The 12,405-nt window shown below is 44.1% G+C and overlaps 1 protein-coding gene across 1 annotated transcript in view; it reads right to left on the bottom strand.

Moving 5' to 3' along the window:
- Positions 1-12,405, bottom strand: part of LOC139407794 (polypeptide N-acetylgalactosaminyltransferase 14-like) — a 116,293-nt gene that overhangs the window by 9,526 nt on the left and 94,362 nt on the right. Inside the window, exons 9-13 of the mRNA XM_071151659.1 lie at positions 10,310-10,413; positions 8,024-8,150; positions 5,609-5,701; positions 4,941-5,024; positions 3,504-3,648 (exon numbers count right to left, since the gene is read on the bottom strand). Of these exons, the coding sequence (XP_071007760.1) occupies positions 3,504-3,648; positions 4,941-5,024; positions 5,609-5,701; positions 8,024-8,150; positions 10,310-10,413 (553 nt within the window). The remainder of the gene's footprint in view (positions 1-3,503; positions 3,649-4,940; positions 5,025-5,608; positions 5,702-8,023; positions 8,151-10,309; positions 10,414-12,405) is intronic.

Here is a 12,405-nt window from a genome sequence, read left to right on the forward strand (position 1 = left end):
GCAGCCATGTCAGAGGGCAGTGTGGGAGGTACGTGCATCTCACCTCTCTGTGGAGGTGACACCAAGAGGCCAGGCCACTACAGTAGGCATGTCTCTGGGTTGAGAACAGAGGGCTGTAATAACCAGGCCCAGCTGGGTTTTGTGTATTAAACGGCAGGTGGGTGGAGACGAGGCCTGCTAGCAGATTAACAGGTCGGAAGGCAGAGTGCATGCACACAACACTTCTTAATAGAATAAACGGCACAGTGAAAATGTGCTCTGTATTAAATCTAATTACCCTGCAGTAATGGCACAGCTTTTTACGATGTCCGTTGTGGCACGCCAATGTTAATTTACTGTAATATTAATCTAAGTGGCTCCAAGTCTAGGGGATCTGTGCGCTGCTTGAGGAGACAGTGTGTTTTCAGTGCAGGGGTAAGCAACTAGATTCATCCGTGTGCTTTTAAGAATGCTGCCTCTAATTCTCCCACATTTCTTTATCTCCCCTCCTGGAGGACCTGAGCCCTAGCAGCATGCCTCAGGACTACCTGGCCTGACGACTCCTGGCTGTCTCTGTCCCCAGTCCACCTGGTCATGCTGCTGATGCAGTTTCTGCTGTTCTGCCTGCGGCTATGGAACCCTGACCTGTTCACCTGCTATCTTATACCGGGCCTGCTGTTTCCTCTCTCTCTCTCTCTCTCTCTCTCTCTCTCTCTTTCTACCGCACCTGCTGTCTTGGCCTCTGAATGCTCGGCTATGAAAAGCCAGCTGACCTGCTGCACCCTCTGTAACCACTGTGATTATTATTTGACCCTGAACGTTAGAACATCTTGAAAAATGATCTGGCCTTAATGATCATGTACTCTTATAATCTCCACTGGCACAGCCTCTCTGCCTTTCTAGGGAGTTTCTCCTAGCCATCGTGCTTCTCCATCTACATTGCTACTCTTTGGGGTTTCAGGGGTTTCTTTATAAACACTTTGTGACATCTGCTGATGTAAAAAGAGCTCTATAAATACATTTGATTGATTGATAGAGGCTATATAATAGAGCACAGACAGGCTGGTTGGATAAAGTCTGAGTAAGAACATCCAGTCTTCCATATTGGCAGCTGCTGTGTTTTTGGCTGAATCTCCATCTACTTCCCTGTTTTAATCAGAACACCTGAGAACCACCAGCTTGGAACATAACGAACAGCTGTGGCCAGTCTCATACTGAATCTGCTTTGAGAGCAGTGTCCTACCTAGACCCAGACACTTCTGCTATTCTTATACACTGTAATAATAACAACACATAACAGTTGGGCTACTGTACTGCAGAAGCATAATAGGCGTAGTCTAAATGAATGCTGACACAGTAATTATACAGTAGCCTGTTTTACCATGTTTCAGTGCTGAATTAAAGCCAAATAAAGCATAATGTGCTTCCTAGGGAAATTAATTGGGAGAGAAAAAAAAAAAACACTCCTCCCGACCAAAACAAGTCGAACCATCTGAGAGCCTTTCTTAACTTCTGCATAACACACATCTCTATAATATCCTCTGATTCACATAACTAATCACCCATCAACAGCTAACACTTGGCCGTAGACAAAGTGTGTGTGTGTGTGTGTGTGTACACGTGTACGCGAAATACAGAAATAAGTGTACAGGGAGGTTCTGTGACAGCCGGTCATGGCGATGAGAATGATCCTATCTGCAGAACAAGTGCTTGGGAATAATCTGTGGAGGCTGAGAGGCGTTGAGCACTCGGGCAGGTCAGGTCTGCTTGCTGGTAGCACTGACATAACATCAGGTAGAATGAGAGAGAGAGCGGGAGAGAGAGGGTAAATAAAAGAGAGAAGGGAGATGCATATTGACAGAGTGGGAGAAAAACAAATACAAGAAAGATTGATAGGGAGGAAGAGGGAAAAGAGAAGGGGAGAAAGAGGTAGAGGTGGAAAAAGAGAACGAGAGGGGTGGGGGAGATCGAGAAAGAGGTAGAGAGCGATCCAGGTGTGTGAGCGAGCCGGTGTGTGAGACTGTCAGAGTGGGAGCAGCTCAGGCTGAATTCCACAAGTGCAAGATGATGCTTGTCTGCTGGAATTGTACAGAGACGGAACGAAAACATGACAGGAGCAGTACTGACGGACGGGGAGAGAGGCTTAGCCCATGTTTGTTTTAAAACAGTGTGTGCTGGAGAGGCTAATGAGGACAGATACTTTCTGACAGCCTGGGATACATCGTACCTCTCTGTCAGTGAGTGTTGAAGCTGCTGGACTTGTGTGCAGAACAGCCCCTTAACCAGGCAGTAGTGATACAATAGTATTGACTCTGGACTAGACTTAAGTTCTCTGTATTCTTTGTGGATATTGAGTCTGTTCTGGGCCATACAGTAGCTCTCTGTCAGTGTGCGCTGAAGCTACACTACCATTCAAAAGTTTGGGGTCACTTAGAAATGTCCTTGTTTTTGAAAGAAAAGCAATTTTTTTGTCCATTAAAATAACATAAAATTGATCAGAAATACAGTGTAGACTCCTCCCTATGTTTTAGATGTGTTCAAAACTACACGGTTTCTGGCAGGGGGTATGCGATACCATATCCTCAATTCACGGGGTTGCATTCCCTTTAGACCCGGAGGTCTGTCTACTGGGTAACTGTACTAACACCAATCTTAGGCAAAGCCATACTATAAAGCTAACAGAAATATTGCTAGCGATTGCCAAGAAATGTATTGCCATGAAATGGAAATTGGATTCTCCCCTGCCAGTTGCAATGTGGCTATCGGAAGTTAATAGTTGTATCCCACTGGAGAAAATCACTTACTGCTTGAGGAATAAGTTTACAGGCACTTTACAGAATTTGGCAACCTTTTATTGACTATATGGATAATCTCCCCTCACATCACATTGGTTGAAGAGCCAGTTTGCGCCGTTGAAGGGAGTAGTACACAGAGTTGTACGAGATCTTCAGTTTCTTGGCAATTTCTCGCATGGAACAGCCTTCATTTCTCAGAACAAGAATAGACTGACGAGTTTCAGAAGAAAGTTCTTTGTTTCTGGCCATTTTGAGCCTGTAATCGAACCCACAAATGCTGATGCTCCAGATACTCAACTAGTCTAAAGAAGGCCAGTTTTATTGCTTCTTTAATCAGACAACAGTTTTCAGCTGTGCTAACATAATTGCAAAAGGGTTTTCTAATGATAAATTAGACTTTTAAAATTATAATCTTGGATTAGCTAACACAACCTGCCATTGGAACACAGGAGTGATGGTTGCTGATAATGGGCATACGCACGCCTATGTAGATATTCCATAAAAAAAATCTGCTGTTTCCAGCTACAATAGTCATTTACAACATTAACAATGTCTACACTGTATTTCTGATCAATTTGATGTTATTAATGGAAAAAAAACACATTTATTTCAAAAACAATTGACCTGTAGCTCTCAGTTTATGAGTGTAGTGTCTTGAGCAAGCCATAGATATACTGTTGAGTCTGTCTATTAAGTCTTGACTGTTTGAATGTTGAGTGTAGGCCGTACCTGGTTGAGTGCCGGCACAGATCTGGTCCCGATGCAGGGTGCCAGTGTGAGAGAGGGGAGGTCCTGTCCCTCCAGCTTCCGCGACTCTAGACAATTCTGTCTTTGACGAACCACCCCCGACTTAGAGTCCGAATCATCTGGCACTCTGAAAATACACAACACACATTTTATAAATTTATTTTCTTGATTTAGAGTATATTCCCCAATGCAGAATACAAGGCAGATGCATAATCTCTGAATGTAATATGTTGATACTCAAGCCTGGGATAGATTCATGGTTGTCACGTTCTGACCTCTATTTCCGTTGTTTTGTATTTATTTAGTATGGTCAGGGCGTGAGTTGGGTGGGCAGTCTATGTTTGTTTTTCTATGTTTTGGGGCATTTCTATGTTTTCGGCCTAGTATGGTTCTCAATCAGAGGCAGGTGTCATTAGTTGTCTCTGATTGAGAATCATACTTAGGTAGCCTGGGTTTCACTGTGTGTTTGTGGGTGATTGTTCCTGTCACTGTGTTTGTTGTCACAGGATAGGACTGTTTTGCGTTTTCACATTTCTTGTTCATGTGAAGTTATTTATTAAAACATGAATCAAAACAACCACGCTGCGCTTTGGTCCGCCTCTCGTACAGACGAACGTCATTACAATGGTGGCATTTTTACATGCACATAAATAACTATTCAGTATAGATATTAACATTGAGGCTAGCGTGTCATGTTCCGTGGCCTCGCATTAATGTTTCCTCAGACAATGTCTGAACTGAATTACAATCGATATTTAAATGTACAGGAAGAAATAGCTGTTCACATGACAGAGCCATTCATCAGAGGTAGGCAGGACCTATGGCTTGGGGGGGGGGGGTTGTCTGCTGCCAGTGTGGGACTGTGGTGGCTTTACAGCCCAGCTCATTCAGCAAGCAGGAACCTGGAACCAGCAGCAGTGGTTATATCCTTTGTGTGCTCTGCAAAAGTTTTGTAATAGCCTATGACTGTACTTCTCTCTGTATATCACTCTCTCTCTAGCTCTTGTATGTCTTTAACATTCTCTGTGTATACTCTTCCTCACTACTGTCCTTCCACTGGGACTTGTCCTCCCTATTTCAACTTTCTCTCAATTCACCTGTCTCTTCAACTAACTTTTTATAGTCTCTTTTCTTACTACGCAATTAACGGTGGTTCCAAGTCATCTAAAAGGTCAGACCTCTCTCCCTCGAGTCACATTGTTCATTTCGGTCCGTGGGATTAACCTAAACTCCATCACGCCTGGCTGTTGTTGTATCAGTCAGATTGAGCTGCAAGGCTTGCTTTTGAATCCAATGCCAGGCGGACACAGAGCAATCAGGGGACAAAAATAGAGAGGCCTGAATATGAAAAAGAATCATTCATCTATTCTGAATGAACCATAATGGGATGTGTGTGAGTGGCCAGCCGCAAACACTCACTTGAGCTCTGGGTAGACGTTGTCCAGATACCACTTGAAGGATTTGCACTTGAGAATCTTGCGGAGCTCTTCCCTGCCATGAATGCTGATAATAGAGAGAGAGGGAAATTAATGAAGTGTATGTTAGAGAGAGGAACCTTTTTATAATGCTGTCCTGCTCTTATCAGAGAAAAGGCAGTGCTACACGCTTACACAGAGGCAAGCACATTACTCCAATATGTAATGCAGGGAGACCAAAAACGCTCTCTTTAAATAACCTGAATGATATGGTTTGAACTGAACCGTCTACCCCGTTAATCGTGCTAAACCAGATGCAATGTATGTGTTCTATAATATTTCTCTTTATCAGCCCTCTGTAGAATATAAAATATAGCAGTAGAAGTGTATGCTGTGTAGAAGTGTATTCTGTGTATGCTGTGTAGAAGTGTATGCTGTGTAGAAGTGTATGCTGTGTAGAAGTGTATTCTGTGTATGCTGTGTAGAAGTGTATGCTGTGTAGAAGTGTATTCTGTGTATGCTGTGTAGAAGTGTATGCTGTGTAGAAGTGTATGCTGTGTAGAAGTGTATGCTGTGTAGAAGTGTATGCTGTGTAGAAGTGTATGCTGTGTAGAAGTGTATGTTGTGTAGAAGTGTATGCTGTGTAGAAGTGTATGGTGATATGTCACTCACTCTCCGTAGGACTTGCCCCGTGCTGCAGGGCGAGCCGAGTAGTAGAAGAGCCTGAACTCGTCCATCCACACCTCCGCCGTGCGCCTGGTGTTCCTGCAACACAGCCAGTAGAGAAGGATTCAGCAGGCGTTTTACATTAAACCACCTCACTCCAGGGTGGGCCAGCCCAGACCGCCAGTGTGAAAAGGCCTAGCGCGTATGTGACCGAAATAACCAAAGCCAAGCTAGCCCTCGCACATTGGTCTCAAACACATTCCAAGAAAATTCACCATCTTGCTTGGTAAAGATTAGCAGCAAAATAATAACGTTCTCCTGAGAGTTAAGTATACTGTATCATATTCCGTATATGTCAAGCTCACCCTTTTCACTGAATGTTGTGGGCCTTATGCTCATCCTAGCTCCATTTCATTACAGTTTGCATATTAAATGGGAAAAATACGTAATTGAGAATTCCATAATCCTCAGACCCAAACGCACCATCCTGGTTCCTCTAGTGGACCTGCTACACCCACCCAGCCTTTAAAGTCTGAGCGCCCTGCATAGGTGAAGCGTTTCATGTAATGACGGGATTGGTCCATGGAACAGTGACTGAAGTGGGTAAATAATTCTAGTAACGTGATTCCTCTGTTGCATACTGTGGACCTTCTCCCAATATATATGTGTGCTGTTATAGACGTTAAAGTGATAGTTTGTTCCAAAATCAAATTCTATCACGTTGTCATACATCCTGAACTCAACTTTAGTCCTCTTTTGACATTTGAATGCCTCCCCAATTCTGTTCTAATAGAAAGATGAGGGATGTTGGAGTAAAACAGGCATATATTTTGGGTTCTGATGAGGTACGACAGTTGAACTAAGCTCATGAGGCATTTGTAAGTTATATTCTTCAAGAATCAATGGGTATGTATAATGAATTTACAAGTCCACAAATGGATGTAGCAACTGCAGATTCTAGCTTTAAAAGGTGCATTCCAGTGCATCTCTAGCAGAACCCACTGTCCTGTACAGCTAATTAAACTAGTCTACAGCCTTCTCCTATCCTTTTGTTCCTGACGGGCAGCAATACAACGTTTTGGCCTACTGTAACCCCTGCTGTTTTATACTCCTTTGAAGCTCACACATCACATCTCTCCTTTCCGCCTTACACTCAACACCTACTCTTACACAGCCTGGCTTCTGAGCAGAAGACTTTGGGACAGAGAAGGACATAAACTGCTTGTAACACAAATGACAGTGACATTGTGCTAAGAGCGGAGCACACGGAGACAGCAGGTGAATAAATTAAATATAATTATCAATGGGCATGCTGAGCCACCAGCTGCCCTTAGAAGCTTTTTTTCTTCCCCAGGACATGAAATCAAACATCATTCTCGGAGCAATTATTCATTAACCCGACTGAACTATGCTAGACATACACATTCTGTTGACAGGATGAAGTAATTATTCATTGAAGCCTAATGTGTTTTATGTCGCCAGTAAAAAAAAGAGATAGCTAATCAGTGAACAAACAGTGAGCGCTCACTGCCAGTCAGTCAAAGAAGATGCAGCCAAGTCAAGGAGTGACTGGAACACAACAACACATTTTCTGAAACTGCTCTGCAATCAAATCAAATCGTGTGCTGTTCACTTTACATATTCAGACCATGCCGTGACCTTCCTCAAAGCTAATTGCAAATGAGAAATCCAAATAAAGAAATCTGATTCTGTCGATTAGCGGCATTGTTAACCAAGGGCGGCATTTCGGCTTCATGTCGAAGTTAAACATTTGATAAAAGACGATATGCTTTCACAAAGTTTTCAAATAATAGAATTTGTGCACACACACAATTAGCTGACTAAATCCCTGTCAAACACAGTGGGAACATGAGCCTAATCCCTAATATGGAGAGAGAGGGACAAACCACTCTGATGTGCAGGGGACAATAGAGTTTAGCTTAATTCATTCAAAAGACAATGTTTGGCAAAGCTTTAGAGCACACTACAGCAATTTCTTTCATTTATATATGCCACGTTCGCTGCAAAATCTGTTCCCAGTATTGGGTTGCATTGCACGAATATTGGCCTATCAATCACGCGAACAATGTAAAAACAGCAAAATATTTTTTTTTTAAGTAGTACATATGAAGTGTTACACTTATTTTGACTGCCGTGGGTTGGCCTTTTTTATTTTTTAATTGCATTGCCACGATTGTACAGCTGTAACACATGAACAAAGTGAATACAGCTCAATAACGCGTACAGTATCACATACAGCGCGGTACAGTCACAGCGCAGTACTTTGGTTGTCGTGGGTTGCCTTGCTATTTTGGAGAAGGCAGTCCGATAGATACATTAAGATGTGGGTCTGGGTGTAGTTGTTAGTTGTTTTTGTATTTTGGAGCAGGCGGATACAGTACAGATGGGGTCAGGTCTTACTTGATGTAGGTGTTGGCGTTGCCCTCAGGGAAGATGTAGGGGTGTTTCTTGCGGAAGACGTGGCCGACCCTGCTGCAGGGGATAATCTCTAGGCTCCCTCCACACATCCACACCCGGAACGAGATCTCTACACACACACACACACACAACACACAGCTACCATTAGTTATCATTGTCACAGAATAGCTCAGGGGACAGCCATGAACCACGAAGAGTAGCACTGTATTGTATGCTCAGTGCTTTTAGATGGTATGAGTCCTAAGGCAGGGACAGGCAGAGACAGGAGAAATTAAATTCAAACACACACAGTATTACAAAGTGTGATTGGAAATCTACAATATATGGGGCAACTCTGATGCTTTGAATATTTGATAACATGCTTGTTGCCTCATATCTCAGGTTTAAACTCATGTTTTAAACTGCCGTGTCCTCTGCTCATTTAGAAGTGCACCACCAGCCACATGAATGTAAATAAAGTCCCTCCATGGCCTGGTCTAATTTAGCCCAGGCTAGTACAGTATAAACATCGGGGCTGATGCTACACACTTGTCTTTTAAACCCAACAGAGTTGAAGTTTTGTAGCCTCAAACACAGCATATAAAATGATGCTTCCTTTTTCGGAGTAACATGCTCAAAACTTTTCCTGCAATGAACACGATGGGAGACCGAGAGCTGGTTTCAAGCGCAGGGCACAGCAGGTGTTTATTGTAAAGGACCACAGGACGAGGCAGGTAGCTGGGTCCAGGGGCAGGCAGGTCATACACAGGAGGAGGCAGGTAGCTGGGTCCAGGGGCAGGCAGAAGGTCATACACAGGGGGGCCAAAAAGGAAACAGTACAGGCAGGGAAAAGGCTAGTAACGTAGTCCGGGAGATCAGGCAATAGGTTAATAACAGGAAATGCGATAGGCAAAAGGAGTCATTAGTGAGGCAGGCCAAAACTATCATACGCAGGCGGATTAAATTACAGGCAACCCAGCACTCCGAATAGAAGTGTGTCACAAAACAAACAATACCTCACAATGATGGGGTGCAAAGAACTGAAGTAAATTGTGTGTGATAATGACGTACAGGTGTGTGAACAGATGATCAGAATTCAGGTGATTCGGATCTGGAGAGTGAGCTGTGTTCAGGGGATCTATGTGTTTGAGAGTGTGAGCTGGAAAGTGGGCTGGAGAGTGAGCTGCGTTCAGGGATCTTTGTGTTTGAGAGTGTGAGCTGGAAGCAGACGTTACATTCCCAACAAGCATCTGAGCTTTTTCGACTTTTCAAAGGGTCAAAGGGAGCAGCGCAGGGAGTAAGCACGTGATATAGAGAGAGAAATAAAAGAGAGTTGTGAGGGAGATGAGAAAGTGTGTGTGTGTGTGAGAGAGAGAGAGAGATAGAGCGAGAGAATGAGAGAGAGAGAGAGAGAGAATGAAAGAGAGAATGAGAGAGAATGAAAGAGAGAATGAGAGGGAGAGAGACAGTGAATGTGAGAGAGAGAGAGAGAGGAAGAAATAAAAGAGACTGGGGAGAGAGATGTTGAGAAAGACGAAGAGCATTATTTTCCAGTCTCTACTCCTTTCTTTATTGATCTGATCAGCAGCAGTACAGTCAGGAGAAACTGTCTGTCTATTATGTGAACCCCAGCATCCTTCTGCCAGAGATACATGGGAGAGCGCTAGTCAGCCTCCTGGCTTTTTAGAAACTGTAATAAAGTATGAATCATCCCCACCACTACCTCGGTTAGCCCTGGCTGTGGTGCACAACTTGCCTGCAGATGTACCTGACAGAAGCAAGAATGAAGCAGGGAAGAGAAGTGGTCACGCTACCTATTGCTCCAGGGGTCTGGCTAGGACTGGAATAACTGCAATGTTACACTCTCTCTAGCTTGTTTCACAGTGGTGTGGTGTTATGCTGGTCAATAATTGGTCATATACAATTCTGCTTAATATTTGTGTCTTCTTGACCCTTGGGGTTTTAACTACACAATAAATGTTTGAAGCCCATCATAATGGAGAGGGTTTGATTGATTTGAAAAAGTATCACTTGACACTTTTTTGGGGGTTTGGGACTGTGGTAATGACCATTACAAACCCAAACACAATAAATCAACTGTCCCGCTTTAGTAAGAAACGGTCTCAAGGCGAAGGCATCCTTGAGCAGACTGAAAGAATTGTGTCAGCTATAGAGGCAGGCTACTAGTGCTGACAGACTGACACGCTGCACCAATTCAGGTGCTCTCAGGCACACACAACAACATAATCCCCTCAACCCAGCTCCTGCCCAGTCAACTGACTCACTCACCAAAGTTCTCCCCGCCCCAAATGTCCATGGCTGTGTCATACTTCCCCAGGTGGTTGAACCACGACTTGTCAATCACAAACAGCCCTCCGGCGATGATAGGCGTCCTGCAGGAGAGAGAGAATTCCAGGAGTATTATATCATGGAACGTTGACTGGATGGGTAGACTTGAGGTAGTTTGTTGGTGTGTTTTTTGTAGACACTAAGAACACATTATGATAGATCCAGGTGATGGTAGAAGAGTCCAAACTTCTATCTAAACCCTCAGTGTTCACAGTGATGTGAATGATGAGGATGTCCCGGGCCAGGCCCAGTGAGTGCGTGTGAGCCGCTGAGTAAAATGTAAATTGATTGAGTGATACAGGAGCCAGCCGGGGCAGACGGGCGGGGCGGGCAGGGCTGGGCCGGCTGACAAGCAGAGGCCAGTGAGACGTGTAAGAGGATACATTCTCATTATCAGGCAGAAGGTGAAGCTGCACCCAGGCCCTCCATGGAGTGCCAACCGGGACCTATCTAACACAATTCACTCAGCACAGGATCGAACAAAGGCAGAAAGAAATAGAGGCAGAGAGGAGAGAGAAAAATGATATAAAACAGTTCTGTCCCCATAGGATAAGGTTTCCAGGAAGAACCCTTTTGGGTTCCATGTACAGTGCCTTCGGAAATTATTCATACCCCTTGACTTTTCCCACATTTTGTTAGGTTACAGCCTTATTCAAAAATGGATTAAAAAAATGTTTGTCCATCATCGATCTACAAACAATAGCCCATAATGATAAAGCATAATGTATTACAAATAAAAAATGGAAATGTCACATTTACATAAGTATTCAGACCCTTTACTCAGTACTTTGTTGAAGCACCTTTGGCAGCGAATACAGACTCAAGTCTTCTTGGGTATGACGCTACAAGCTCGGCACACCTGTATTTGGGGAGTTTCTCCCATTCTTCTCTGCAGATCCTCTCAAGCTCTGTCAGGTTGGATGGGGAGCGTTGCTGCACAGCTATTTTCAGGTCTCTCCAGAGATGTTTGATCGGATTCAAATCCGCTGGGCCACTCCAGGACATTCAGAGACTTGTCCCGAAGCCACTCCTGCTCTGTCTTGGCTGTGTGCTTAGGGTCATTATCCTGTTGGTGGTGAACCTTCACCCCAGTCCGAGGTCATTAAGCACTAAGGATCTCTCTATACTTTGATCCGTTCTTTTTTAGTCTCATAGCAAAGGGTTTGAATACTTACGTAAATAAGGTATTTCTGTTTGAGTTTTTTAAAAGTGCAAAAATGTCTAAAAACCTGTTTTTGCTTTGTCATTATGGGGTACTGTGTGTAGATTGAGGAGGATAAACCATTTCAAAATAATCCATTTTAGAATAAGGCTGTAACGTAACAAAATTTGGAAAAAGTCAAGGGTTCTGAATACTTTCCGAAGGCACTGTACATCCCTTTCCACAGAAGGTTCTACATGGAACCCAAAAGAGTTCTACCTGGAACCAAAAAGGAAAAAGGGTTGTCCTATGGTGACAGTCAAGGAACCCTTTTTCCTAAGTGTAGCTAGAGAGAGAGCCCTCCTCATAGAGAGAGAACCCTCCTCATAGAGAGAGCCCTCCTCATAGAGAGAGAACCCTCCTCATAGAGAGAGAACCCTCCTCATAGAGAGAGAGCCCTCCTCATAGAGAGAGAACCCTCCTCATAGAGAGAGAGCCCTCCTCATAGAGAGAGAGCCCTCCTCATAGAGAGAAAACCCTCCTCATAGAGAGAGAGCCCTCCTCATAGAGAGAGAACCCTACTCATAGAGAGAGAGCCCTCCTCATAGAGAGAGAGCCCTCCTCATAGAGAGAGAGCCCTCCTCATAGAGAGAGAACCCTCCTCATAGAGAGAGAGAGCCCTCCTCATAGAGAGAGAGCCCTCCTCATAGAGAGAGAGCCCTCCTCATAGAGAGAGAACCCTCCTCATAGAGAGAGAACCCTCCTCATAGAGAGAGAGCCCTCCTCATAGAGAGAAAACCCTCCTCATAGAGAGAGAGCCCTCCTCATAGAGAGAAAACCCTCCTCATAGAGAGAGAGCCTTCCTCATAGAGAGAGAGAGCCCTCCTCATAGAGA

This window comes from Oncorhynchus clarkii, chromosome 4 (assembly GCF_045791955.1).
Source record: "Oncorhynchus clarkii lewisi isolate Uvic-CL-2024 chromosome 4, UVic_Ocla_1.0, whole genome shotgun sequence".
Lineage (NCBI taxonomy): Eukaryota > Metazoa > Chordata > Actinopteri > Salmoniformes > Salmonidae > Oncorhynchus > Oncorhynchus clarkii.